The 23169-nt window shown below is 58.1% G+C and overlaps 1 protein-coding gene across 2 annotated transcripts in view; it reads right to left on the reverse strand.

Annotated features, from left to right (window-relative positions):
- Positions 1 to 518: 518 nt before the first annotated feature.
- TBC1D16 (TBC1 domain family member 16) overlaps positions 519 to 23169 on the reverse strand; it is a 61041-nt gene continuing 38390 nt past the window's right edge. Inside the window, exons 3-11 of one of the 2 annotated variants that reach the window (XM_047094101.1) lie at positions 14499 to 14660; positions 13408 to 13555; positions 12294 to 12458; positions 11665 to 11813; positions 10348 to 10482; positions 9401 to 9587; positions 7472 to 7651; positions 4752 to 4898; positions 519 to 3641 (exon numbers count right to left, since the gene is read on the reverse strand). In XM_047094101.1, the coding sequence (XP_046950057.1) occupies positions 3393 to 3641; positions 4752 to 4898; positions 7472 to 7651; positions 9401 to 9587; positions 10348 to 10482; positions 11665 to 11813; positions 12294 to 12458; positions 13408 to 13555; positions 14499 to 14660 (1522 nt within the window). In that variant the 3' untranslated portion in view covers positions 519 to 3392. Of the gene's footprint in view, positions 3642 to 4751; positions 4899 to 7471; positions 7652 to 9400; positions 9588 to 10347; positions 10483 to 11664; positions 11814 to 12293; positions 12462 to 13407; positions 13556 to 14498; positions 14661 to 23169 lie in introns of both variants that reach the window. The other variant, XM_047094100.1, reaches the window with a different exon arrangement.

Here is a 23169-nt window from a genome sequence, read left to right on the forward strand (position 1 = left end):
ACCCACAGAGCATCACCCCCACCACGACGGTCCCCAGTATCTGCCAGCCACCACCACTTAGCCCGGGAGAAGCGTCCGTTTCGGGACCAGAAGCTTCCTCCTGTCTGGCCGCCCACCCCACATGGGGCTTCCGGAAGGGCTCTCGTGGACAGACTCAGAAGGACACGCGCTTTAGGTCCTGGACTTGAAAACCTCCGTGCTGCCTGACACGCGGCCCATCAGGACAATGTGCTGCTGATGGCACCCAGACCGAGGCCGCCCGTGGAGCCGGGCCGCCCCTCCTGGACCGCACGGCCCCCTCCCCTGAGCAGGTGGTCGGGGGGCCCCTCCCCATGCCGTCTGTTCCCCCCACACCGACCGGCTCAGGGACACCATTCCCAGAACTCGTGAGCTCGAGTCTTCCCGGCTGGGACTTGGGTCGGAGCCTTCTGGAAGAGCACACTGTTCTCTGCACCTAACCAGGCCCCAACCGCACCAGCCTGGGCGTCCCCCACCCCCACCCCCCTGCCGTCCCTTCTTCCCCGGGGCTGGCGAGCCCCTGCCTTGCTGCCCCGTCCACGCCTTCCATGCCAGCACACGCGCATCAGAGGCTCCCTCTCTTCCCAGGGGCCCCGACAACGTCGCGTCGCGTCAGCACAGCCGTTAGCGGTGGGGAAATTAAGTATGCGCGCGCACGCACACCAGCCAATAACATTAAGTGTCATTTAAAAAAATGGGTTAAATAAGCGACATCACGGAGGATGGCCGTGCCGGGCTGATTATCCCATATTTGCACGTTTTGGAGGTGGGAAGGCTAGAAGTCTAATGACGGAATTATCACCCTAATGCCTTTTGCTGGCTGGGAATAATCCCGGGGCAACAGCTGCCGCGGGGTTTTTGGCTGGTTTCCTCTAATTGCATCCAGATTAAGGGAGCCCTGCGAGGCCCTTCCCAGCCCTCCAGCGCAGCCTGCCCTCCAGGAGCCCACACATCCAGGTCTCCGGCTTCCGAGACCGGCTGCTCTGAGAGGCGAAGGTCTCACCGGGGCCCGGCGCGGCGCACGGGGGTGTGAGGCGGGGGGCGGCGAGGGTGGGCGGCACTTGGAAGGGGTCTTGGGGAGCTGCGGGAGCCGGGAGATGCAGCACGAATGCTTTGCAGCCAGGACCCTCCAAAGTGAGGGATTCCCTGGACACCCCCCCCCACCACACACACACACGCACACGCACACACACACGCACACACACACACACACACACACAGCAGCCCAAAGGCACAAGGTATCTCAGTAAAATGCGCAGATGCTATCCTGCTAGACGGTGAGCCTAGAAGCACGCTCTTTCCCCTTGGGCGTCTCCTGCCTTTACAGGGGAAGCCATGCTCCTGACAGGAGGGCTCCCAAACAGGGTCACTTGGACCCAAGACTTCCTGGAGGTGGTGGCAGACTGTATGGTTTGTCACCCTCTGAATTCCCAGCCCCTGGCTGTCCCTGCGCGGCTCCTCTTGCTAAAGGGGAGGGTCCGGCTCCCCACCCCTGGGTGCTGACTCCGGCCATGTGACTTGCTCCGGCAATGGGATGACAGCAGGTGTGGCCTCCCCCAAGGCTGGGGAAGGCGCCCGTGTGTTTCTGCTTCTGCACTTTTGCCTCGAGCGGGGCTAGCTCGCAGGGGGCGGTGGGGGATTCGAGAGACATGGCACAGTGCCAGGTGTGACCTGTCCACCTGGGTGTCACCATCCCGAGCACACCCAGCCAAGACCAGAAGCGCCCAGCCTAAACCGCTGACCCTCAGGCCGCAGGCGAGACCGCCAGGCTCGGGGCTCATTTGTTACGCAGCACCGCCGTGGCGACGGATAACGGATGCTCCTGTTTGTGTGGATGTGGTCTCTACGGCAGGACCGGTACAGCGCCTGCTTAGCTGAAGCCTTTTCCAAAGCAGACCGGGGGCCAGCACAGAAAGGCACCCCCCTCTTCCCAGAGGCAGAGCAGGTGAGAAGTCCGCCCCCATCCAGCCGGGACCCTGCTGCTGGGCTGAAACAGCCAGCACCCCAGGATCTGCGGGCCGGGGTGGGGGCTCCAGGAGGGTCTCCCCAGAAGGCTCTGGGACAGGAGCCCTGGGAACTTGGAGATGCCAGTGTTGGCCGCCTGGCCTGCGAGAGGACTTGGGCTCACGGGGGACCGAGAAGTTTTGAGGGAGGGGGCCGGCAACTTCCTCTCTTCTGTGGATACACATCTTTTTCACGTGGCCCCAGCAGCATTGTTTGCTCTCCAGGGAGGAGAGCTGAGAGCGGGAGGAAGCCGTAGTTGGGGCTGTGTCTCCATGATGACCCCTGCGAGGGTGTGCGGGAGGGTTCCCGCCTCCACGATCCCAACGGTTCAAGAAGCGGCCTCCTCGTGCCAACGGCTGGATGGATGCTCTTTGGCTGGCTGGGAACTCTGCCATACCCTCCCCCGTCCACCGCTAGACCCCGGCAGGGGCGACGGCGTCCTGAGTGCCGGCTACGTTCCTGCGGTCCACTGCCGCGCCCGACCACCTGCGAAGCTGACTCACGGAAGGCCCAGGCTGTGGGCAGGCCCGGGGGCACGCGGGAATCTTTCTAGTTCTTTCGGGTGCCTTTGTCTCGGCTGGTTACTTAACGCACCACCACGCCCCTCAGACGTTGTCCGTCCTGCCTGCACACACGGCCCCCGGCTGCTCGCTGTGTTCGGTGAGGTGGACCTTAGACAATGTCAATGATGCTCACGTAGAGCCGCCCCCACTACGGGAGGCGGGTCCGACAGCTCCCGACAGCTCCCGACAGCTCGGGCTGTTTCCGAGGCATACCAGGAGTATAAAACATTTACACGGACACAAAGCCCCGAGCTTCTCACACCCTCCACCGCTCCCACATCTCTCTGCTCTGAAATCACCGGGCTTTCGTTTTTTGTTTTGTTTCGTTTTTGCAGACATCTTCCTATAAGCCGTGAAGCTGTGCAAAGCAAGGCTGGCCTGCTCAGAAAATGGGGCCCGATGACGACGTGTGTCCAGCGTGCAGGGATGTCTCGGGCCGGGCCGGGCCCCCGTTCTGTTCTGCATTCCCTGTGCTGCTGGCCGAACAGGCCTTCTGGTCCTTCCTCATCGCCCGGCACTGTCGCTGGTCACTGACGGTGCCGGGGGAGCCCCTGGGGCAGACGGAGACCCAGCCCGCCTGCATCGGCAGGGGGACCCGCCGTGTGCTCTGGTCCCACTGCCTCGGGAGGCGACTCTTCTCTGGGCAGCTGGCGGGGCTTAACTTCTGTCACTTCGAGGCTCTGCTGATGTCATTAACACGAAAAGGTCCCCTTCCTGTTGCCACACGTCTCTTCTTCCTCGTGTTTCCACCGGCCCATCCCCACCCCCTCCCACGTGCCCAGGACCTGCGGGCGCGGGCAGTCCGACCTATCTGCGGAAACCGAAGCCGTCCCGAGGCACCTTGGGGCCCTTCTTGCCTTCTCTGGGGGGCCTGGGCGAAGGCGCCTCCACCGTGCCCCCATAGGGGCAGCTCTCCCAGCCGGGGTGGTGGCCCGTGCACTCCACGGCGGGTATGTAGCCGCTGTCCCACATGCCGGTCCCGCACGTCTTACACAGGTCGTGCAGGCTGCAGGGGATGCGGGGCAGGAGGCGGAACTGGTGCAGCAGACTCCTGGCCTGCGGAGAGAGGACACGACGACACGCAGTGGGCGGGGCTGCCGCCGGGGGGGGGGGGGCGGCAAGGAGGCTCCCGGGGGGGCCTTCACTTGAAGGGGGAGCGGGGACAGGGCGACCCCTCTGACTCAGCCCCCAACCGTGGTGCCCGGGGGCCCCGTCCGCCCCACGGCTGCCCCGTGCAGCCTCGGCAGGGTCTGTCTCCCCTGTGGCTGCGGCGCCGACCCCCGGGTCCCTCCTTGCTGCCTTTGAGGGCCGCTGCCAAGCTCACACAACCAGCATCGCCAGCAGGAGCTGGGAAGTGGGGGGTGGCAAAGCTCACCGTCTTGCCCCTTGGTCCACCCCTCTCCCAAAGCCGCCTTCTCCGCACCCTGGCCCCTGGCTCTGGGCGGTGAGTCCGTGAGTGAGGTGCCCCAAAGGGCGGACCCCGTCTATTAACCCCGGGAATCTGTTCAGTCCACGCAGCGAGGGGCGGGCTCTAGTATCCGGGCCTGAGGGCCAGCCCCGTGCAGCCCAGCCGGGCCTCCCGGCCTTGGCAGGGAGCACCCCACGAAGGACGCGTGGGGGCAGGGCCTTCCTTCGGGGTGGGGGCTGAGCGGAGGGGATCTGCATGGGAGGCGGGGCTCTGTGTGTGGGGGCGGGGCCTTCGTTCGTTCGGGGTGGGGGCTGAGTGGAGGGAGTCGGCGTGGGGGGCGGGGCTCTGCCTATGGGGGCGGGGCCTTGGCAGGGAGCACCGCGCTCCAACCAGCGCTTCGGGGCAGGGCCTTCATTGGGGGGGCGGGGCCTTGGCAGTGAGAGCCCCAGGGAGCTCGTAGGGGCGGGGTCTGTATTCCAGGGGCGCTGAGTGGGGTTCAGGGTGGACGGGTGGGCAGGGCCTTGGTGGGGAGAGCCCCCGGGGACCCCCATACGGGAGCGTGTGCGGTTAGGGCTGAATTCGAGGGGGGGTGGAGCTTGTGGGGGGCGGGGCTCTGCACGTGGGGGCGGGGCCTTTGCGTGCAGTCCTGGCCTGTGTTGGGGGGGATGCTGAGTGAGAGTCGGGGCTTGGTGCACGGGCAGGCGGGGCTTCGCAAGCCTGCTGGGTGGGGCCACGTGGGGGGGCAAGCACACGCTCACCTTCCTGAGAACCAGCTCCCCGTTCATGTGCATGGCCAGGTTTCCAAAGTGCAGGAGCATCTGGTCGGTGGCCAGCTGCTGCTCAATGACGTCATCCCCGTAAATGGCCACGATGGCCACGCAGATGAAAAGGTGGAAGTAATCCGTCTGAGGGGGAGGAGAGTAGGGTTCAGCTAAGGCCCCAGGTGGAGGCTGAGTGCAGAGGTGTGGCGCGAGGCTGTCTGGGTTCACGTGGCCCCGGGCAAGCCGCAAGCCTCTTTTGTCCTCAGTTTCCCCACCTGCACATGGGCCAGTGTCAGCACCGCACCCAAGGGCTGCAGTGAGGGGACAAGGGGATGGGGCGCGTGCTCCCCACAGGCTGTTGCTGTGCTTGTGGGGAGCCCTCTGGATGCACTCGGTCACAGGAGGCAAAGAACGCGTTCCCTCTGAAGTCTGGCCTGGGCTCATTCCGGTCTAGTCACAAAGGTGCGTTTCTCAGGCTGCGTCAGAATACACTCCGGTGGGCAGTGGGGCACACCGGCAAGAAAGAATTTTCTGGCGGCCACCCACTGGTCAGTGTCTTCCTGCCTCCAGGCCGAACATCCCAACTTCTGCCCCAGAGATGACCCCTAAGTTTCCTGCTAAGAAATCGAGAAGATCCTAACGGAGAGGAGCACCACAGCTTCCTGACGGCCCCCGTGGAGGGCTACGATGATCCTGCTGTCTTTCTCGGACTCTGCAAGGACTCCTCCGAGGATCCTGTCCTCCTTGGAGACCGCCTCCCACCACTGCCCGGCAACGCCAGGCACGCGGCAGGAAGCCGGCCCCCGGCGGGCTTGCACTTGACTGGGGTGCATTCTGCGTGCTCTCCCGCCCGGACGCTTTGAGAGCGCCCCGCCTTTGACTCCACCTCGATCCCAAGGGCAGAGGAAGAGGAAGCAGCACCAGGAAGCCCGTGTTTAGTCTCCCAGCGTCGACCCGCCAGCCAGACGGAACAGCTAGACTGGGCCGGGCGGAGCCCACAATTCCGGCAGAGCTAACAGCCAGCGCCCGGCCTGCTCCGGACAGACCGTCCCCCAGGCTGCCTGGCCCCTGCCTTTGAACTAATCCGGAATGGACTCGCTTGGTCTCAGAACGTTCCTTCTGCAGCTATGTGAACTCCGGTGGGAGACAGCGGAGTTCCAGGAAGGGGGTGTCCAGCTCCTCTGAGAGGGAAAGGTCGGGAGGACGAGGCGAGGCATGTCCTAAATAGGACCGGGCAGCAGGACAGAGCTAAGTTTATTCCCAGGACAAGGCCTGGGCATTGGACAAGGCCTAGCCCCCTTGCCCCACGCTAATAGAAAATGGATAGAATAAAGCCTTTCTCTCTCAGGGGTCGCTTCAAAGGAGCCTCCCCCCACCGTGGCGCTCACTCTTGACAAGCATACCCCCACTACCATTATGGGACCACCTCCACGCCCCCGGGGCCAATGTCATCAAGACACTAGGCCAACGTGGACGTAAACTTGTTTAGTGAACTTCAGGCAAGGTGGCAGCCACCAGAGATGTCCATCCACGTGGGCTTCTCCCGTGGTTTTCACGAGATTTTGTGCAACTCGGGGTGTAGCCAGAGCGCAGCGATGAAAATCACCCTGCAAAGTGGCTGTGGCTGTTGGGCGACACTCGAGTTCACTCGTGACGTCAGCCTAAACGTGACGTCACGAGGGCGGCCAATTCGCTGCTGGGAAAGCACACGATGAAGCCTTGCGAAGCGGACACGGTTTACACAAACGACGTGATCCAGCGTCTTGGACCCTCCGTGCCAGTGGTTCCCTTGATGAACGCAGAGAGTTCGCCCCGAACGTACCCGCCAAGCACGCCGCTCCAGGCAGGCAGCAGTCAGACCCGGGCGGGGGCACGAGAGCGGGCGGAGGGCACGGGTGGGCGAGTACATAGACGGCCCGGGGCATCAGCTGTGTGTCTCTGGACTCGCTGCCCCCAGACATGCTCTTCCAGCAATATCAGGAAGGCCGGGGCACGCTGGGGCACGTGTCTGCGGGCCGGTGGGGCTCCCACGTACCCGCAAGGCCTGTGTGACAGGAGCGGCCCGGCTGCCATCGAGAACAGAGCCGGCTCCTCCAGAAGGGATCCCGGCCACCTCCCGGAAGCGTCAATACTATTTTTTTTTTTACAGGCTGATGGATTCCAAGAGACTTGCACATCCTTTAACGTCGCCGGCTTGTTGCTAATTTGGGCGTTAAGGCCCTGTGATGGCCACAGGCTCTCGGGGGCTTTGCAGAAGAGGTGCTGATAACAGTGAAAATGTGCAGAGGGACGGTGGGGCCTCCAGAGGGGCTGCTGGGGACGCAGGGTCTCGGGCTCTCTCCCGGAGCCGTCCTGAGCGAGGAAGGAGGGCGGGGCGGGCCCGGGGGCCTGGCAGGTGGGCACAGGCGTCCTGGGCTGCAGGGGACCTGCTCACCCTGTGACGCCGTCCTTCACGCTGAGTGGCTGTGGCAGCAGGGAGCTCGGCCCCAGAAGGTGGTAATGAGCCCAGCGAGCGGGCAGTCGCGTCCATCTCAGTTCGGGGAGGCGAGCTGCAGGTCTGAAGCCAGCCCCACGGGGCCAGCCGGCCGCTGCGAGCGCGGGGCTGACGTGTGGGTTACGGGGGCAGGCGCCGCAGAGGAGGGGGCCCTCCAGCCGGCGCGCGGGCCCCCGCCCTCTTTGCGGGGTGCGGACGCTGACCGGCGCCCGCGCTGGCTCACCTGGTAGTGGGCCCAGCAGGCCTCCCAGATCCGCAGGGCCTCGGCCTCGGGGAACTCGCGCTTGAAACACAGCAGCAGCCAGCGGTGGCAAAAGAGCATCTGGAGGCCGTCCTCGCCCAGCGACACCAGGTGTTGGTAGAAGCGCGGGTGGGTCAGTCGCAGCAGCTCCCGCAGGTAGAGCTGGGGGCGAGGCCGGGACCCGTGAGGCCTCGGGCTCCACGCCAGGCGCCCGCTCCCGCGGGGGCCCTTCCTCCGGCCCCCCCCCACCCCCACCCAGGCAGCACGCACGCCCAGCGCCGGGCTTCCGACGGCGGCCCGTGTCTGCACCCGCTCACTTTAATCTGCTGCTGGAATCGGCTGGTTTATCCCAGACTTCCGGTCACTTGGGGGCGTGGCCCTGGCAGGGCCAGGCAGAGCAAGGTGCCCGGCTGCGGTGGGAGGGGCCACACGGGGCTGTTTCTGACACCCCTCCTCCCCGGAAGGCGAGCAGATGATGTGTGGGCCCCGCCCCCCGCCAGCCCAACCACCTCCCCCTCCAAGACCCATCATCTTCCTTCCAGAGCCGACTTGGAGCAGGGAGGGGGCGTTTCTGAACCCCAGGGCACTCGATTCCTGCGCTTGAGGTCACCACCCGCTGACGTGGGACAACATGGAGGCTGACTTCAGCGCCATTAGAAAATCATCTCCGGCAGATAATGAGTCACGGGGCCATGTGCTGCGTGAGCCCGTCTGGGGCGAATCGTGTCAGACCCCGTCATTGTCTCCCCAGGTGCCGTGGAAACCTGACATCACACAGCCGATGCAGAGAGAGGGCAGGGGGGGCAGGGGGACCTGGGGCAGGGCTCCGTGGCTCACAGGCCCCTCCCATGCCAGCAGCCCACCATCCCACTCAAGACGGCCGCTGGGGTGGTCCTGGCCCTCGTAGGGGCTGCTGCTGACCGGCCAGTTTCTGCACGCTCCGGCCCGCCACAGGGTCAAGACCGACAATGCGGCCTGCCCCTCCCAGCGGGACGTCCCCACCCCCCCAACCCAGGCACCCCTCACCCTCCCAGCCCTGCCTCCCGGATCCTGGTCCCCCTCCCCCCACCCATCTGCGGGTCCCCAGCTGTGCCCTGCTCCCATTCAGTCAGTCCTTGGCCCTGGCATTCGAGCCGCTCCACTCAGCTCCTCCCTCATCGTACGGGACATATCCGGTCCCACAAGACCGGCCGCACGGTGTCAGTGCCCGAACCTGTGCTCAGCCGAGTCTGGGCAGGTCCCGAGTGCTGCAGGGTCGGCCTGATCTGCCCGCATCACTTCCCATCTCCGCCAGCTCCTAGGCCGGGGCTGTCTCTGGGACAGGGGAGCTGAGACCACATCCCGGTGCCCTCCACCCGGCACTCGGCAGGTGACTGGAACACACAGCTGCCTGGTCGGTGCAGGGTGGGGGGGGGGCAGGAGGAGGGGGCGAGCTGGCTGGGTGCCGCAGGGTAGGCCTGCTGCCTCGGATGGGGTGTGGCGACTGCCCAGGGGGCCTCAGGAGCCTCCCATTCCTGCCCACTCCGGCGTCCTGCCGGCTTCGGACCGTGTAGGGAGCAGCCCGGATGCACCCGAGGACCCATTCTGTGAAGCACAGGGCCAGGTGTGATGGGCCTCCCTTTCCTCACTCCACCAGGGAGGCGGGAGGCCACCAGGGGAGGGGCCTCGATGCACAGCCCAGCCTGCAGGGGGCATGGGGGGGGCGGTGGCAGCCAGCATCGCGGGACTCTCGAATAGCGTGTGTTCCTCCCAGGGAGCCGGCCGGGGCTAAGCCCCCAGACCCCGTAGGCAATGCCCACCCTGGCTTTTCTGCTTCCTGACCCACAGCAGCCACGCCACGCGTGGCCACGGAGACCCGGCGGGAGGCGTGCTCTCTCCCAGCACACTGTGACCCTCGGCCCCAAGCCTCACCAGCTGTTTCTCCATATCCTCGTCCCGAGGAGAGCTGACGAAGATCGTGTTCTGCATCAAACCCACAAAGCACCAGAAGGTGTCTGATTCATCCAGGACCTCGGCCAGGATGGGCGCCACCAGGTCTGACATGCCCTGGGAGTAGCCGATGGCGGGGTTGTAGACCGCGTAGTTCAGCAGGATCCTCCTGGCGACACAGTGTAGAGCGGTCAGTGCAGCCCGCCCTTGCCGCACCCTCGGTGGCATGTCACCCAGGGTGGAAGGACCCGGGGCTGCCAGGGATCCCCCCCTTCGCTTCGATCCCAGGACGAGGAAGGCCGCTCTGGGGACTGTCTTCAGACTCTAAGGCAATGGAGTGGCCTATAGGCCAGACCCCCAGGGGAGGAGTGTGGGTCCGATGTTCTTCCCAGTGCCTGCCTGTGACAAAGGGTGGGCTGGCGGGGACATTTTTATGGGCTGCTAATTTTGTGCAATTATTTGCCACGCAGCAGCGTAAGGTCAAAGATGCCAGCCTCGGGCTCTGTGTGGCTTTATGGGCTGGAGGACCACCAGGGGAAGGCTCCCCCCGGGCTTAGTGTGAACCAAGCAAAGGCAGGCTTGGTGGATGCCCCGGGGAGTGCGCGGCCTTGCTGGTACCCGGGGAGGGGCCTACAGGGCTTCCCGGGGACGCCGTGGCCACGCGATGTTGACTGACGCAGCCTACAGTGGCTAATGTCCCTCTGCTTTTGGGGTGTTGATTGTACGAACCTGGGAGAAAGCCCCCAAGCCGAGCAGAGGCTACACGCTACTGCTGCCGTTCCTTGACTTCCCGGACAGACGGACGGCCGATGGCCGAGGAGGCCCCGTGGGGTAAGGTGACACTCCCAGAGAGGCAGACGAGGCGGTGAAGTGGGGAGGGGCTCTCCTCCCCTCGGGAAGGAACCACACTGGCCGGGGGAGGCGCGTACCTCATGCTCTCCACGTTCGGATTGTCCTCCCCCCGGAAGAACTGGTTGCTCCGATCTGTCCGGACCACATCCTTGTCCACGGTGAACTGCACATTGCGCCAGAAGGCTCTGTGCTCTTCAGGGGTCATGGAGAGCCTGGCACAGAGCAGGGCACCCGCCCGGGGCTGAGGAGCAGCACACACTCCTGGCAGGGCCTGCCCCTCCCAACCCCTGCTCTCGATGGGGGCTGGGTGTTTCTGATGGGGGCTGGGTGCTCCCGATGGGGGCTGGGTGTTTCTGATGGGGGCTGGGTGCTCCCGATGGGGGCTGGGTGCTCCCGATGGGGGCTGTGTGTTTCTGATGGGGGCTGGGTGCTCCCGATGGGGGCTGGGTGCTCCCGATGGGGGCTGGGTGCTCTCGATGGGGGCTGTGTACTCCCGATGGGGGCTGGGTGTTTCCGATGGGGCTGCATGCACCTGATGGGGGCTGGGTGCTCCCAATGGGGGTGGGTGTTTCCAATGGGGGAATGGGTGTTTCTGATGCAGGCTGGGTGCTTCCAATGTGGGCTGGGTGCTCCCGATGGGGGATGGGTGCTCCTGATGGGGGCTGAGTGCTCCCGATGGGGGATGGGTGCTCTCGATAGGGGCTGCGTGCTCCCAATGGGGGTGGGTGTTTCCGATGGGGGCTACGTGCTCCCGATGGGGGATGGGTGCTCTCGATGGGGGATGGGTATTCCCTTGGGGGCTGTGTGCTCCTGATGGGGGTGGGTGCTCCCGATGGGGGATGGGTGCTCCCAATGGGGGCTGGGTATTCCCGATGGGGGCTGGGTGCTTCCGATGGGGGCTGTGTGCTCCCGATGGGGGCTGGGTGCTCTCGATGGGGGCTGGGTGCTCTCGATGGGGGCTGGTTGCTGCTGCGGCTGGCAAACCGTCCAGCCCCCTCCCCCCCCTCCACTGACTTGGGGGTGTGCATATCCGAGGCTCTCCACGGGTCCCCAACACAGCCTGAGGTCAGCCAGACCCAGAGAGACCTCCCCAGTCCGGCTCCGGCTGCCCTCCCCCAACCCCCCCCCCTCCCCCCCGCCACCCCAGCGTTCCTGGCGGGATGTCAGTGCCTAGTTAAGTCTGTTGAAAAAGAACTCTAAAACCTTGACACAGAGCTAAAGAGCAGCGCTGCGGATAATGACGGCACTTATCCAAGCCTATCACTCCGTGCCTGGGACCCATTTTCGAAAGAAACTCTGGGTCACGGAACGTATTATCAATGCGGGATTGCGCCTCAAATTGCCTTTGCAGCTGACATGCCCCTGGGCGGCCGGGGCGGGCGGGTGGCCCTTACCTCTTCTGCTGGATCTCGGCGTATTCCTTTCGCTTCTGCGCCCGCAGCGCCTCCCTCTCCTGCGACGTGGACTCGTGGCTGTAATACCGCAGCAGGAAAGGCCAGACCTCCCCCCGGATTGACACATCAATGCCGCCGAAGAAAATGGCCTGCAGGAAGCGGCAAAAGTTGGGGAGGGGCCCAAACAGGGCCGCTCAAAGCACCCCCAAATCCCCGGAGATTTGTGTTGTGGTGGCTTTGCGGGGCCTTCCTGACAGCTGATGCCTTGATTCACATCGCTGCAATTTGCACATGTTTGGAGGGGAGAGTGGAGGCCCTCCATTCCCATACAGGAGACAACCAGGCTCATTTCAATGTCAATGCCCACCCTGGTGTGGCGCTCCGACGAACGTATCGTTCTCACGTCGCGGCCTAATCCTGGTTTTGGAAGCGCCGCATTGCGCCGCGAGCTCTTCTATACAGGCTGACGCGGGGTCCCCCAAACCCGCTCCGGAGGGTTTCCTTTTCAGCGCAGCCCCTTTGATTGCTACATGGGCGCGTTCACACAGCCGCTCGCGCCGCGCCTCGGCCCCCCGGGGAGGCGGCCCGGCGGTGCCGCCCGCCTCCCCCCTCCCCGCGGGCTGGCTCACCTTGCGCAGTTTGTACTCCTCCTCTACCTGGCCCAGCTCGTTCAGGTGGTGCAGCCAGGCCGCCACGTCCAGCCTCTTGTACACGCCCTCCTCGGGGTGCGTCTCCGAGGAGGGCAGCTTGGGGCGGCGGATGGAGAACTGTATGCACGTCTTTTCGTCGGCGACCTGCTGGCCCGGAAGACACCTCGGGGCGGTGTGCACCTCACTGGTGCCCGCCCTCCCCAGGACGCCAAATACCACCCCCCCCACGCCCACCCCCCTCTCTCCTGAAGGGAGGGGGGCGCGCTCTCCCCTGCACGCAGACCCCTCATCGGCGAGCGTAATTAGCCGCAATTAAAATGAAAATACCTTCGTCTTAACATCGATCCCTCCCCTCCCCCTCGTTCCCCCCGCGGGCGCCCAGGCTCCCCGGCCCACTCCCACCGACCGACCGAGACCGCGGCCCCCTCGCCACCGCCCCCACTCTCTCCGCGACCCCGGCCGCAAAAACGGAATTAATGCCTCGTACGGCCCAACTTCCCTCTGCCGGGAGGGCCTGCAATAAATTACATGTGATTGGCCACAGACAAAGGGGCCGCTGTTCCGCGAGCAGGGAGCCCGCCTGTCAGGTTGTCTCCACGGGCAGTCACGAATCCGGGGCAAAACTGCGGCTGACATTTAATTCAAAAATCAAAGGTTGTTCAATGTAGGGGGAAAAAAAAGCCACGCTAGTGTAATGAGGGAAGCCAGCAGGAGGCTCGGTGGGAAGGAAGGGAATCTGAAAGTCAGCCCCTTTCTAATAAGCACATACAGTATCTTGAACAGATAATTAAAGAGCTCTTATTACATTTGTATGTAGATTGAGCAAAATATGGCAGGAAGCCTTGTCAAAACATGATTTTTCAAGTGCACAGCACTGACTTTACAAGAAGCCCTGGGCACAGGCTTCAAATCCAAAGTTGCTGCCCTCTCAGCCGCCCAGCGACCGCGGACAGCCTCGGGTCACACCCCTCCGAGGCCTCCGCGCGCGGGGAAGTCCCGGACCCTCCCCGCCGTGGGAGGGAAGAGGAGGGGAGGGAGTCTCGGCAGCCGGGCGACTCCCACGGCGGGGCCCTCCGGTCGCCCTCTGGGCTACCTGGTCCTTGAGGTGCGTCTCGGTGCAGTATTTCCACTGCTGAAACACGTCGCACAGCTTGTCCAGGCCGCCGTGGTGGAAGTGGAACACTTTGTACTGGCTCTCCCGGCTGGCGATGACCAGCTGGCCGCTGGTGCAGGCCTCGTCGCTGCGCGGCCGTCGCAGGGGGAGGGAGAAGGGAGCAATGAATATGTAAACGCCGGGTTTTATTTCCAAGTATATAATCAGAGGCCCCTATCGCTGACCCCCGGGGCAGGAAACAGGAAGGCCCCGCGGAGTCTGGCTGCGGGCCACAGGGGGACAGTTACACCCACACGCGAGCCATCGCCCCCTGGGGTGAGGAGCGCAAGCCGGCCCCCTCCTGGGGGGGCCGGGAAGAAGGACTGTCCTCGCTCCCTGGAGGGCTGCCGGAGCCGCCTTGGGTCCCCGGCCCCAAGCAGTGACACCCCCCCTCTGGCGTCCCCCCTCTCTGGCGTCCCCCCTCTCTGGTGCCCCCTCTCCAGGAGATCTAGGGGTGGATGCCATTAGGTGGAATCAGATTTTGAGCCCAGGTGGGACGGCCTGGAGGGCACCCTGGGAGAATCCTCCGGGAAAACTCACTGCACATCCAACTGGGTGTTCGGCCCAACCCCGGCTGCCCTTCCCTGAAAGGCCAGACTGAGGCTCTGGGTCTGGGACCCCTCCAGCGACACGTGTGCTTCGAGCACAGGTCTTCGGCAGGGGCCAGCGTGGGGCTGGGCCACCCTGCCTTTCGGGAGCGATTGGATGTGGCTGCTAGACAGGACGCTAATAGGGACGGTCCGCCCACCATGAAAACGGGGCGCCTCCTCCAGAAAGCCACGCCCCCTTCCTGCACACACAGGCGGAGCTGCAAAGCCTCTTGGGGGGACGGAGGGGGTGGGACCCTGAGGGCGCATGGAAGAGTCTGGAAGCTGCCCGGAGCCGGTTCCTGGGGGCAACCGTAGCGGGCACCGCTGCCCACGGGCTCAGTGATGTCGGGAAGCAAGCCCCGACTGGACCCGAAGCCCCCGCCCGCTGGGCCCCCTGCAACCCCAGCCAACTTCCGGGAAGCCGCGGAGACAGGCTCTCACCTGAAGAAGAGACGGAGGGAGCGCATGTGCCCCAGGTCCACGCGGAACACGCCGCAGATCTGCTCCAGCGCGCAGGCCCTCTGGGGCTCGTCCCAGCGCGGGGTCTGCAGGAGGCCGTGGCCTTCGGGGAACCGCAGGGGGGTGTCGGCGCCGCAGGGGGAGCTGGGGGAGCGGGTCACGTGAGGGCCACGCGGCTCTGTGTCCCCGCCGTCCCGGGGACAGGGCAGGGAGGGCGTGGGGGACACACTTACACACGGGCCCAGCTCAGACACGCACACAGACAGACACCCGTGAGCCAGCGAGCGAGCGAGCGAACGAACGAACGAATGAACGAACGGGTCCCATTACAGTCACACGTGAAATTACATTTCATGTGGAAGGGAAGGCGTTTTTTGATCAAATTGCATCCCACACGGGCAGAGGCAGTGAGTGGCCCTAATGACAGATGAGCGCCCCCACAAGCCTTCCCTGTGTGACCTTGGGCGGGTCACCGAGCCCCTTGGAGCCTTTGTGTGGACATTTGCAAAGTCAGGATAATAACAGGCCTTTGTGCATATGATCAAGGGCTGCAGAGGGCTCGGTGCTGGGCCCCTTGCTGCCTCGTGATCCCTTTGGACGGGGTGGGGCTTCTGTTTGAGTTTCTACCGGTTCACCATTTTCCTGGAAAAATAAAACACTGGTTCTGTTTATGGTTCAGTAAGGAAATTATCAATACCAATAACACAAATAATGCACACTCATTAAACACTCGGTATGGGCCTGGTCCTGTATTAACCACCTCGCATGGGCACGTATCACATATAATCCTCGCAATAATCCTTTGAAAGGAGCGGTGCCATTTACCCCCATTGTACAGAAGAGGAACTGAGGCCCAGAGAGGTTAAGGGGCTTGCCCAAGGTCACACAGCTGGCAGGCGGTAGAGTTGGTTTTTGGACCCAAGCTTGGAGAGCCAGGTCCTTACCGCCATACTTGCCGGCCTCTAAGCTCCAAGTTCAGCAACACAACCCCATTTATTACGGTTTTTTTTTTTTTAAGTTCATGAATTTGTTTAAAACCCCAGTTGCAAAGCATTTTATTAGGTGGATTCCGCCACACCACAGGCTAAGTGCCATCTGTGGAGATTTAACAGTAGCATCTAGCAAAAGCCCACGAAAATGTAACCGGAGTAAAAGCAAGCATCAGTTCTGGGCCCCCGCCCCGGCATCCTACAGAGAGGCGACAGCAATGGCCTTCTCCAGCTTCCCCGTTTCAGCCCAGAGCATAAAAGTGTCAGAGGCACTTAATCCCGAGGTGCCTCTTCCTCAAAAAGGCACCAGTTCTCTGCACGAAGCCACAAGGGGTGGTTCACGCACAATCCCTCAGAACTTGGGGCATCCTCAAAGAGAAAAGACCGGCCTTTTAGAACCTTTGCTGCTTCTAGAACATCAGTCGGCCCGGTGTGCGGGAGCCGGCGGCTTTTCTGCCCTCCCTGTCTGAGGACACTGGGCTGAGCCGGGTCCCGCCATTTCTGTGGGGCACCTGGGCACTCCCAGGGGACAGATTCAGATACAAATCAGTAGCTGGATGGGAAGGTGGGTAGGCGAGCCGAACCTCTGTGGCCACGCGGCAGACCCAAAAAGGCTGAGGGAGTCGCCGCCTTCCAGAGTGGACCCTGACCGGGCTGCACTATACGATCATTGTTGGCAAAACAAGGCAAGTGGAAGGTCTGAAGACAGCCCCCCACCATGCACCTGATGCAGCATCTCGTAATCTGCTTACTGAACAACGAGGCCCCCGCGGCTGGGAGATCACGGGCTCCACGTGCTTCCCAGGCTCGCCTCCAAACCCGGCTGGAGAGGGGCCACCGGAGGGTGGCATTATTTCCAGCCCCCTCCCCACCCCACCCCCACCGCTCCATATGCACACACACCGCCACACACCCACACCCCCTTCCCAGCGCTGCTGCGGCCTGCTCACGCCGTGGGGCAGGCCGAGGCTTCCAGAAAACAGATCCAGGATGGAGACTCACTCGGGCAGGGTCATGGATGGAAGATTCTCCGGCCAGTGCCGTGGCCAGGAGACCTGATTCCCTGCAGGGGAAGGAGCCCATTTCAAACCAGGAGACAGCCCCAGACAGAGGGTCGGCCTCGTACCTTCCAGGGGGAGCTGGCCTCTGGGCAGAAGGCCGCTCGCGCCCTTCCGCGGCTCCTGAGGGGGACATTATTAGCACTTATTAATTGATTAATCGATTAACTCCAGACACTACGCTTGGGACCTACCACTGGGGTTCTATCAAGCTATTGTTTCGGCTGACTCAAAAAGCTCACGGTGAAGAAAAGCAAGAGAAAATTTAGATATTTTAGGGGCACCCGGATGGCTCGCTTGGCTGAGCGTCCAGCTCTTGACTTTGGCTCAGGTCATGGTCTCGCCGTTCGTGGGTTGGAGCCCCATGTCGGGCTCCGTGCCGACAGTGCAGTGCCTGCTTGGGATTCTTGTTCTCTCTCTCTCTCTGCCCCTTTCCTGCTTGTGCTCTCTCTTTCTATAAATAATAGATGATAGATGGATAGATGGATGGATGAGAGAAGTTTGGATATTGTAAAAATGTTAAAATCTGGCCCCAATGCCTCTTTGACTTTGAGAACCACAACTCAGTCATTATGGAGGTTTTCTCTTCCCCACTTACACTTTTTCTGAAAAGAGACCCTTCCTATAAATACCGGTTATCTGCTGCCATGTGACAAATGGCCCCAAAACTTAGCAACTTGAAAACACCCCCTTTTTATTTGTCCACAGAGGTGATGCTACTTGGCGTCTTCTGGCTCTTTCTATCACACATTTCTTTTTTTTTTTTTCAACGTTTATTTATTTTTTTGGGGACAGAGAGAGACAGAGCATGAACGGGGGAGGGGCAGAGAGAGAGGGAGACACAGAATCAGAAACAGGCTCCAGGCTCTGAGCCATCAGCCCAGAGCCTGACGCGGGGCTCGAACTCACGGACCGCGAGATCATGACCTGGCTGAAGTCGGACGCTTAACCGACTGCGCCACCCAGGCGCCCCTCTATCACACATTTCTAACTCGTAGTATTTGGGGGAGGGATTGCCCAAATAAACCGTCCGTTTAATTTCAACACACCCCACATAACAATCGTATGAGCACATTACACAGAGCACATTGGAATACCCTTGGAACCGAGCTGCTCTCCACGCACAGAGATAAAAACTAAAAACCAGGCCTATTTCAATCTCCCCACATCTTACTTCCTCACCAGAAGTGAGGAAGTATATTACACTGTATATTACATATAACATCCGAAGTATGTGTTAATCAACTTTTTATGACGTTGGTAAGGCTTCCGATCAGCAGTAGGCTATTAGTAATTAGGTCTTTGGAGACTCAAAAGTAATATGTGGATTTTGAGCGTCGGGGGGGGGGGGTCGGCACCCCTCACCCCCACATTGCTCAAGGGTCAACTGTACTCTGTATGATGCTATAAAGTTAGATATATGTCATTATGCATTTGTTATTTTTCTCACGGCTTCAAAGTTCGCAGACATCCTACAGATTCATCCCAGGCATGAGAATTGTTTTTTTTTGTGTTTTTTAATGTTTATTTCTTTTGAAAGACAGAGAGACAGAGCAATTGGGGCAGGGGCAGAAATCGAGGGAGAGAGAGAGAGAGAGAGAGAGAATCCCAAGAGGTTCCACGATGTCAGCACAGAGCCCGACGTGGGGCTCGATCTGACAAACTGTGAGATCATGACCTGAGCCGAAACCAAAAGTCAGATGCTCAACCGACTGAGCCCCGCAGGTGACCCCCCAGGCATGAGTGTTAAGTGACCTCCTGTTCTGTGCCAGGATGTGCTGGCAGCTGGCGAAGCAGAAGTCACCAAGATATGGTCATCACCCTGCGGCAGCCGGTCTTGATGGGGAGACAGATGTCACACTAGGTGGCTGAGGTGACCATCCAGTCATCTGCTATCATAGGCCCTACGCCATGGAGACCCAAGCCGTCCATCAACTTTGCTCTAGTTTGAGCCCTTGGAACCCCAGCCACAGTCCCAAGCATAGTGTCTGGAGTTAATCGATTAATCAGTTAATAAATGCAAATAATGTCCCCCTCAGGAGCCGCAGAAGGGCGCGAGCAGCCTTCTGCCCTGGGGCCAGCTGCCCCTGGAAGGTACGAGGCCGACCCTCTGTCTGGGGCTGTCTCCTGGTTTGAAATGGGCTCCTTCCCCTGCAGGGAATCAGGTCTCCTGGCCACGGCAGTGGCCGAAGAATCTTCCATCCATGACTCTGCCCGAGTGAGTCTCCATCCTGGATCTGTTTTCTGGAAGCCTCGGCCTGTCCCACGGCGTGAGCAGGCCGCCGCGGCAGCGCTGGGAAGGGGGTGTGGGTGTGTGGCGGTGTGTGTGCATATGGAGCGGTGGGGGTGGGGTGGGGAGGGGGCTGGAAATAATGCCTCCCTTTGGTGGCCCCTCATAATTTCCAAAACCTGGAAGCAACAAGCACAATGTCCTTCAGTAGATGAATGAACGAACTTCAGTCCATCCAGACAAGGGAATATTATTCAGCTCTAAAAAGAAATGAGCCATCAAGCCATGAAGAGACACAGAGGAACCTTAAATGCACATTGCTAAGTGAAAGGGGCCGGTCTGGAAATGCCACAGACTGTGTGATGCTAACGATATGACGTTCTGGAAAAGTCACAACTATGGCCACAGTTCAAGGATCAGGGTTGTCAGGGGCTGAGGGGAGGGGGAAGGGATAAATAGGCAGAGCACGGGCGATCTTTAGGTCAGTAAAACTACATATGACCCTTGAGCAACGCGGGTTTGAACTGCAGGGTCCGCTTTGTCTGGATTTTTCCCCATAAATACTGTGTGGTACTGTTAGCACACTTTCTCTTCCTTATGATTTTCTTTTTTTGTGTGTAATTTTTAAGTTTATTTATTTATTTTGAGGGAGCGCTAGCAGGGGAGGGGCAGAGAGAGAGGGAGTGAGAGAGAATCCCAAGCAGGCTCCGCGGGGTCAGCACAGAGCGCGATGCGGAGCTCGCTCTCATGAACCGTAAGATCGTGACCTGAGCCGAGATCAAGAGTCAGATGCTCAAGCGACTAAGCCATCTGGGTGCCGTTTCCTATGATTTTCTTAATCACATCTTCTCTTCTCTAGTTTACTTTCTTGTAAGGATACACTGTATATTACATATAACATCCGAAGTATGTGTTAGTCAACTTCTTATGACGTTGGTAAGGCTTCCGAGCGGCAGTAGGCTATTAGTAATTAGGTCTTTGGAGACTCAAAAGTAATATGTGGATTTTGAGCGTGGGGGGGGGGGGGGTCGGCACCCCTCACCCCCACATTGCTCAAGGGTCAACTGTACTCTGTATGATGCTATAAAGTTAGATATATGTCATTATGCATTTGTTAAAACACGTCAGATGTACAACACCAAGAGTGAGCTCTAATGTAAACTATGGACTTGGAGTGATAATGATGTGTCAATAGAGGTTCATCAGTTGTAACAAACATACCCTCTGGTGTGGGATACTGATAATGAGGGAGGATATGTATGAGTCAGAGCAAGAGGTATAGGGGAAATCTCTCTGCCTTCCTCTTGACTTTTTTAATGAACCTAAAATTGCTCTAAAAAATAACATCTGTTAAAACAAGAAAAAACAATTCGCTAGAGAATAAATAAAATAAACAATGACATTTCTGTGTCCAGAGAATGAAATAAATGGAAATGAAACAAGGGACTCTGGGGAGAGGTCTAGGTCCATGAAATTGGCAATAAGCAAAAAACTATAAAATGTAGTGTAGGTAAGGGTTTGGGAAAATGGACACCCTTGCACAGCCACAGGGTGGGGACTGTATCCTGGTCAAACTTTTCTTTCTGGCAATGTGGAAATAAGATGCAAACAGTTTAAAAATGTTTATACATTTTGACCCTTTATTTTCATTTTTAAATATCGATCCTAAGATCGATGGCCGCAAAAAACCACATACGTAAATAGATACAGAAAAAGTGTTTGACAGGGGCACCTGGGTGGCTCAGTCGGTTCAGTGTCCAACTTCGACTCAGGTCATAATCTCACAGTTTGTGGGTTTGAGCCCCACGTTGGGCTCTGTGCTGACAGCTCGGAGCCTGGAGCCTGCTTGGAATTCTGTGTCTCCCTCTCTTTCCCCCTCCCCCACTCATGCTGTGTCTCTCTCAAAAATAAACATAAAAAAAAAAGAAAAAATATTTGACAAAAACACTCATTCATGATAAAAGCCATCAGCAATATAGGAATAGAAGGGAACTTCCTTAAGTTGCTAAAGGTCACCTAGAAACATTCTACACTTAATGTTGTACTCAGTGATAGAGACTGAATTGTTTCCCCCATGATCAGGATAAGGTTAGTATGCCTGTTTTCATCACTTCTGTTCAGTACAGACTGGAGGCTCTAGCCTCTCCATAAGATGAGAAAAGAAACAAAATGCATAAAGATCAGAAAAGAAGAAGTGAAACTGTCCCTGTGTGCAGATGATACAGTTATTTACACAAAAAAATCCCATGAAATTTACAAAACAACTAATAGAACTAATAAGTGAGCTTAGCAAGATTACAGGATAAGAGGTTAATGTAGACAAAAGAAATTAATTGTATTCTTAAAGACTAACAACAGACAACTGACAAATATAATAAATTAAAAATTCCATTTATAGGACACCCTTCAAAAAGATCTCTACATAAAATATTTAGAAATAAATCAAACCAATGACATTCAAGACCTCCATACTGAAAAACACAAAACCTTGCTGAAAGAAATTAAAGGAAATGTAAATAAATGGAGAGATACACCATGTCCATAGACTGAAACAGTCAATATTGTTAAGATGGTAATCCTACCAAACTGATCTATAAATTCAACACAGTCGCAATCAGTATTCCAGTAGGACCTTTTCGGGGGGTAGGAATTGTCAGGCTGACTCTAAAATTCATATGGAAATGCAAAACACCTAGAAGAACCAAAGCAATTACAAAAAAAAGTAGAGAGTTGAAGGACTTATCTGATTTTGAGACTCATTATAAACCCATAGTAATCAAGGCAGTCTGGCAAGGGTGAAAACATAGACTTTCATATCAATGGTACGGAATGGAGAGTCCAGAAGTAGAGAAATATGATCAATTGATTATTGACAAAGACGCAAGGACAGTTCCATGGAGAAAGGAGCGCTCTTCCACAAACGGGGTTAGATCAACTAGATATCCATATGAAAAAGAATTAACGTCACTTCTTTTTTCATGTTGTATACAAAAATTAACTCAAAATGGGTCACAGATCTGGATGTGATGCCTAAAATTATACAACTACTAGAAGAATCTGTAAAAGAAGTCTTAGCCACCTTAGAATAGGCCAAGATTTCTTAGAATACAAAATGCATAATCACAGAAATAATTAATAAACTGGAAAATTAAAAACTCTTTTCAAAATAACATAGACATGCAAGCCACAGCCTGGAGAAAATATTCACAACACATATATCCAATAAAAGATTACCCAGAATATGTATGAGACACTCTTTTTTTTTTTAAGTTTATTTATTCATTTCGAGACAGAGACCATGTGTGCGGGAGAAGAAGAGAGAATGTGGGAGACAGAGAATCCCAAGCAGGCTCCGTGCTGTCAGCACAGAGCCTGATGCGGGACTTGAACCCACAAACCACGAGATCATGACTTAAGCCGAAAGCAAGAGTGGGAGGCTCAACCAACTGAGCCACCCAGGTGCCCTTCCCTGTAAGAGACATTCTTGAAACTCAATAGTACTGTCAGACATAGATTTCTTAGCTATGACACCAAGGCACGATCCATAAAAGAAAAAAATTGGTACACAGGACTTTATTAAAATGACAAATTTCTGCTCTTTGAAAGACACTGCTAAGAAAATTAAAAAGACAAGCCACAGACTGAGAAAAGATACATGTAGAACACATCTCTGATAAACGATCTATATCCAGAACGTATAAAGAAACTTCAAGGTCAGTAATGAGAAAACAAACGCAATTTAAAAACAGGCAAAAGATCTGAAAAGGCGCTTCACCACAAAAAGGGGGCAAGTACGCATATGAAAAGGTGCTCGACATGGTTGGCCGGGAGAGAAACAGAAACGGAAACCACAAAGCGATACGACGGCACAGCACACACCTATGAGGAACACTACAACACAAGCGTAAACTGACAGTCCGGACTGCCGGCGGGAACCACTGCAGCCAGACTCACATGTGGCTTGGCGGGAATGCAAAGTGAGAATCCACTTTGGGAACACGCACTTACCACATGACCCAGCAATCCCACTGCTCGGTACTTACCCGAGGGAAATGAAAAATGCTCGCATAAAAATCTGTGTGTGTCTGCTGATAGCAGTTTTATTCATAACCACAAAACCAAGAGCCAGCAGCTGGGTCTTTCAACTGGTCAGTGGATAAAGAAGTATGTCCAACGGAATGGACAATGGAATACCACTCGGCGATAAAAAGGAACAAACCGTGATACACATAACAACATGGGTGAATCAGAAACATATCAAGGGGAAAAAACGGGACTCAAAAGGTTATATGAAAAGATACCCAGCGACAATAGTAATCAGGGAGATGTAAATTAAAACCACCATGAGATACTCCCACACACACGTTAGAATTGAA

This window comes from Lynx rufus, unplaced genomic scaffold (genome assembly GCF_022079265.1).
Source record: "Lynx rufus isolate CCGP_SWC_20201006 ecotype Redwood Valley unplaced genomic scaffold, mLynRuf1.p SCAF_37, whole genome shotgun sequence".
Taxonomy (NCBI): domain Eukaryota; kingdom Metazoa; phylum Chordata; class Mammalia; order Carnivora; family Felidae; genus Lynx; species Lynx rufus.